Source organism: Ornithorhynchus anatinus, chromosome 12, assembly GCF_004115215.2.
Source record: "Ornithorhynchus anatinus isolate Pmale09 chromosome 12, mOrnAna1.pri.v4, whole genome shotgun sequence".
Classification (NCBI taxonomy): domain Eukaryota; kingdom Metazoa; phylum Chordata; class Mammalia; order Monotremata; family Ornithorhynchidae; genus Ornithorhynchus; species Ornithorhynchus anatinus.
The window spans coordinates 56984613-56990612 of NC_041739.1; the positions used below are offsets into that span (position 1 = coordinate 56984613).

At 62.9% G+C, this 6000-nt stretch overlaps 1 protein-coding gene across 2 annotated transcripts in view; it reads right to left on the reverse strand.

Moving 5' to 3' along the window:
* The window catches only part of TUSC3 (tumor suppressor candidate 3), a 96868-nt gene extending 91375 nt beyond the window's left edge, over positions 1-5493 (reverse strand). For both annotated transcript variants that reach the window (XM_029076407.1, XM_029076408.2), the window contains exon 1: positions 5364-5493. In XM_029076407.1, the coding sequence (XP_028932240.1) occupies positions 5364-5492 (129 nt within the window). In that variant the 5' untranslated portion in view covers position 5493. The remainder of the gene's footprint in view (positions 1-5363) is intronic.
* Between the last annotated feature and the right edge of the window lie 507 nt (positions 5494-6000).

A 6000-nucleotide genomic window follows, 5' to 3' on the forward strand; every position in this document is an offset into this window, starting at 1 on the left:
GGGGTTCGAATCCCGGCTCCGCCGCCTGGCAGCTGGGTGACCCTGGGCGGGTCGCTTCCCTTCGCCGTGCCTCGGCGGCCTCATCGGGAAAATGGGCAGGAAGACCGTGAGCCTCGCGGGGGACAACCCGATGACCCCGGATCTCCCCCGGCGCTCAGAACGGCGGCTCTCTGCGCGTAGTAAGCGCTCAACGGCTACCGACATTATTACTGCTATTTCCCGGCCACGAAAGGCGGTCGTTACAGACGGGGCCGATTCTAAACGGAACCCGTCGGTCCATCAGCCGCTTGCGTTTATCGGGCGTTCACTGCGTGCGGAGCACTGTACCGAGTGCTCGGGAGAAGAGGAAGAGAGGTGGTAACGCGTTCCCTGACCCCGACGAGCTTCCGGTCTGGAGGGGGAGACGGAACACCGATACGGATCATGGGTGGACGCGTGACTGTCGTGGGGCCGAGGGGGGGGGGGGATAGCGCGTGGCTCAGTGGACGGTGCCCGGGCTCGGGAGTCGGAGGTCACGGGTTCGAATCCCGGGCTCTGCCACTGGTCAGCTGTGCGCCTGTGGGCGAGTCGCTTCACCCCTCCGGGCCTCGGTGACCTCCTCTGGAAAATGGGGGTGAAGACCGGGAGCCTCACCTGAGACAACCTGACGACCCTGTACCGCCCCCGGCGCCTGCAACGGCGCTCCGCACACGGGAGGCGCTTCACAAATACCGACGTCGTCGTTATTCTTAAAGGGGGCAGATCCAACGCAGAAGGGAGAGGGAGAAGAAGAAACGAGGGCTCAGAGAAGGACTCGGGCAGGGATTAATTCCTAAGAGGCTAACGACGGGAGAATGCGAGAAACCGTACGGAGGGGACAGGGTGAGGCTCCGCTCCTAGGAATGAACCGCTGAAGAGACCGGAGTCCTCCGTGCAGTCACTCCGGATGCGCGGCGTCTTCAGAGGTTACGCTTTTTAAGCACTGCGGTCAGCCTGACTGAGGAAGATGGCCTATCGACAGCTCCCGTCGGTCCTTTCCATCTCACCGCTTAACTGTTTCGCGGCGCAAAGGGGCACCGGGGGCCACCACGGAGCGAGAACGTTTTAAAGAAAGAATAGAGCCGAGCAGGGCAACGCCGTGCAACCGCAGAGCTTCTCCTCCGGAGCCCGAGGCCCGGGGCCCGCAACGGGTCTGCCGCGTCGAGCCCCCCGGCGAGCGGCCCCGTTTACGACGACCGCCCTCGTGGCCGTGGAGCGAACCCGGGTGCTCCGCCGACCGCCGGCACACCGGTGGACTCGAGCGTCGTCCCGAAGGGGCCCGCGTGTCCTCGCTGTTGGCCACCTTTCCGCTCAGCGGTCGTTGGCCGGAGTGCGCTTGACCGTGGGAAGATGGAGCGACCGGCAGCATTTCTCGGGAAGGCGGGGACGTGAGGCGGATTGGCCGCGAGGACCGTTCTCAACGCGGGGTCCGGGGACGGGCCGGGATCGGGCCGACGACAGCGAGGAAGGGACCGACCAGGGCGCCGATGGGCTCGACCGGCCACAGGTGATCGGGTGATTGCCGGCCCGTGGGGGTGGGACACGGCGGGGAGGGTGGGCGTGCCCTCCTCTCCCCGTTCGGCCCGGTGACGGGCCCGGACCCATCAACGACCGCCCCGTAGAGCCCCAGCTGCCTCCCCTAAAGCAGACAGAAGGCCCCGTCCGACCGGCGGCGGAGCCCCCGCGGGAAGGTGCGGAGGGAGCGGCGCCGAAGGGCGAGGAGAAGAGAGCGGCGGGAGTCGGAAGCGGCGAGACGAAGCCCCGGCGGGATCGGGCTCCCTTGAGCGGCGGGCTGGTAACCGGACCCCCGGCGGAGGGCGTGTGTCTAAACGGGTCCTCCCTCGCACGTTCGCGAAAATCCAGTAAGGAACCTCCCCCCCCGCCACCCCGGCCGTCGGCGGTCTGACGCTCCTCCGCGTCACCGAGGCTCCCCCCCGGTCCGGGAGGATCCCGGCGGGTACGACGCGCGCTACCGGCCCCCGAGTCCGGTCGGTCCCGCCCCCGCCGCGTCGCTAAAATCCGCCCTTCGTCCTCCACCCCCAACTCCCACGTTAACTCGGTGGCTTATCCCTTCTCGCCGCGATGCCTCCGCCGGCCTCCCGTCTCTCCCCACTCCGGGCCGTCCCCACGCTCCTGCCGCTCGGATCGCTTCTCTACGGAAACGCTCGGGCCACGTTCTCCCCGCTCCTCGAGGGGGTGCGTCGGTCGCCCGCCCACCTTCCCGTCCAACGGGAACTCCTCACCGTTGACTTTAAAGCACTCCAACAGCGTTGACGCTGAGCGCTTCGTGCAGAGCGCTATACTAAGCGCTGGGAATGCACAAGTCGGCGACAGATAGAGACGGCGCCCGCCCGACGACGGGCTCCCCAGGCCGAATCACCTTACCTCCTACCCTCTCTCTGCTCTTCCGCCACACCCCGGCCTGCGCGATTCGCCCCTAATGCCACCCCGGGTCACCGTACGACTATCTCGCCGCCATCCCCTGGCCCGCATCCTGCCTCCGGCCGGGAATTCCCTCCCTGTTGATATCTGACGGGCGATTCCTTCTCCCCACCTACGAGACTTTATCGAAAGCCTAGTTCCCCCAAGAGGCCTTCCTCCAATAAACCCCCATTCCCTCCTCTCCCGCTCTCTCCGCTTCACCTTCGCACTTGGATTTGCACCGTCCACTGACTCCCCCCTCGGCCCCGCAGCGTTTCCGCGCATATCCGTCGTTAATTTAGATTAACGTCTGTTTCCATCCGGACGTCCGCCAGTTCTACTGGACTCCCCCCAGACGCTTCCTAGTGTTCTGCACGCACTCGGCACTCTAGTCCCGGCTCCCGTCCCCCGTGTGACCCTGGCCGAGTCATCTCGCTTCCCTGGGCCTCCGTGACCTCACCTGAAAACGGGGATTAAGACGCGAGCCCCGGGGTGGGACGAGGACCGTGTCGGACCTGACGGGCCCGTACCTAACCCCGGCGCTCAGAACGGTGCCTGGGCCCTAAGCGCTGAACGAATGACCTTTACAGAATCGGTGACGCTGATCGATTAACGCCCGGATGAAGGATCAAAGACCCTGCCCTCCACCTTCCAACTGGAACGCGGGGACGACGTCAGCCGAGTGTAAATGAGCTCATCGAATCAGGACGGAGGACCTGAGGACGGGACGGAATTCGGCCGGATCCCAAACCGAATCGGGCGATGCAGGATCTCCTACCAGTCGGTCGGCTTCAGTGAGCGCTTGACCGCGTGCGGGGCGACGTGCTTAAGCGCCTCGGGGGGGGCTAAACGGAAGCGCCTAGTACAGGGCTCTGCACACAGTAAGTCCTCCTCAATCGATGCTACCGATCGACAGAACGGGAAACCGATTAACTCCACGGAAGCAGCGTGGCTCAGCGGAAAGAGCCCGGGTTCGGGGGTCGGGGGTCATGGGTTCGAATCCCATCTCCGCCACCTGTCGGCTGTGTGACCGGGGGCGAGTCACTTCGCTCCTCTGGGCCTCGGTTACCTCATCTGGAAAATGGGGATGAAGACTGGGAGCCTCACGTGGGACGACCTGAGTATCCTGTATCTACCCCAGCGCTTGGAACGGTGCTCGGCGCATGGTAAGCGCTTAGCAAATACCGACATCGTTACCGTTATTATTATTACGAAAGGACGGAGGGGAGAGGAGCACGAGGCGGGGACGCCGCCTAGAGCAAGGCCGAGACTTGGGGGGGGCGGTACAAGGAGGGTCGGACGTTTTCTTACGTTCAACCGTACTACTGCTAATAATAGTCGTGGCATTTAAGCGCTTACCATGTGCCAGGCACTGTACTAAGCGCTGGGGTGGATACCAACAGATCGGGTTGGACACAGTCCCTGTCCCAGGTGGGGCTCCCGGTCTCGATCCCCATTTTCCAGATGAGGGGACCGAGGCCCAGAGGGTAATGATGACGGTGACGATGACGACGACGACGGCCTTTAAGTGCTTCCAAGGTGCCAGGCACCGTTCTAAGCGCTTGGGGGTAGATCCGGGGCAATCAGGTCGGCCCCCTTGGGGCTCCCGGTCTCCATCCCCATTTTACAGATGAGGTCTCCGAGGCACGGAGATCGATTACAGTACACGATATGGGTATCCGCTAAGCGCTCGCTATGTGCCAGGCACCGATCTGAGCGCCGGGGGAGATGCAATCATAGATGACGATGGTATTTGCTAAGCGCTCGCTATGTGCCAGGCACCGATCTGAGCGCCGGGGGAGATGCAATCATAGATGACGATGGCATGTGCTAAGCGCTCGCTATGTGCCAGGCACCGATCTGAGCGCCGGGGGAGATGCAATCATAGATGACGATGGCATGTGCTAAGCGCTCGCTATGTGCCAAACACTGTTCTGAGCGCCGGGGGAGATGCAATCGTAAATGATGACATTTGTTAAGCGCTTCCTACGTGCTAAGCCCCGTTCTGAGCGCTGGGGGGATGCAACAATGATGGTATTTGCTAAGTGCTTACTATGTGCCAAGCACTGCTCTAAGCGCTGCGGGGGGATGCAATAGTAATGATGGTATTTGCTAAGCGCTTCCTATGTGCCAAACACTGATCTAAGCGCTGGGGGAGATGCAATCATAAATGATGACATCTGTTAAGCGCTTCCTATGTGCTAAGCCCTGTTCTGAGCGCTGGGGGGGGGGGGATGCAATAATAATGATGGTATTTGCTAAGCGCTTCCTACATGCCAAGCACCGTTCTAAGCGCTGGGGGGGATGCAATAATGATGGTATTTGCTAAGTGCTTACTATGTGCCAAGCACCGTTCTAAGCGCTGGGGGGATGCAATAATGATGGTATTTGCTAAGTGCTTACTATGTGCCAAGCACCGCTCTAAGCGCTGCGGGGGATGCAATAGTAATGATGGGATTTGCTAAGCGCTTCCTATGTGCCAAACACTGATCTAAGCGCTGGGGGAGATGCAATCATAAATGATGACATCTGTTAAGCGCTTCCTATGTGCTAAAGCCCTGTTCTGAGCGCTGGGGGGGGGGGATGCAATAATAATGATGGTATTTGCTAAGTGTTTACTATGTGCCAAACACTGATCTAAGCGCTGGGGTAGTTACAATGATAAATGATGACATTTGTTAAGCGCTTCCTCTGTGCCAAGCACTGTTCTAAGCGCTGGGGGGAGAGAAGGTGATGAGTTCTCCCCCCCCCCCGAGAAGGGAAGGGGCTGGCCCCGGGTCCCGCGGCAGCCCGGGAATTAGAACCCAGACCCCCCCGCCCCCCGCCCCCAACCGGCCGTCGGGAGGGGGAAACTGAGTCCCGGACGGGGCCTCCGCGGCGGGCGTTGCCTAGCAACGGGCGTCCAGGCCGGGCGGGCGCCTCACCTCCTTCTTCTTCTGTCCCCCGCCGCGCTGAACGCACAGCAGCAGGGCCAGGAGCAGGAGCCCGGGCAGGAGGCGGAGCCTGCGGCCGCCCCCCGACGCCGCCGACGCCGCCCGGCCCCGCTCCCCCATCGCCGCCGCCATGGCCGCCGCCGCCGCCGCCGCCGCCATCTTGTCGCGCCGCCCTGGCTTCTTCCCCGCCCGGCGCGCAGGCGCGGCGGCGCGCGCCCCGCCCCCCGCGCCTGCGCGGCGGCGCGCGCCCGGGCCTCGCGCGCCCCCCCGCCCGGCTCCACGCGCACGGGCGGCTCCGCGCGCGCCCCCTCGCAGCTCCACGCGCAGGCGCAGCGCCCCGGGCCCCCCGCGCACCTCCTCACCCCCTCCCCCCCCAGCCCGCCGCGCATGCGCGGCCACGCGCGCCTCCGGGCCCCGCCCCTCAAGTGCACGTGCGTCCCTCCCTCCCGCCTCGACGCCAAGGCGGGAAAGCTGAGCATCCTAAGGGTGACGCTGATGCCAATGTAATGATGCTAATAATAATAGTATATTATAATATAATATACATATATCATTATATATTATATATGGATGTGATATCAGTGCTATTATACTAAATGCTAAAGATATTGGGATGCTATCTAGAAGC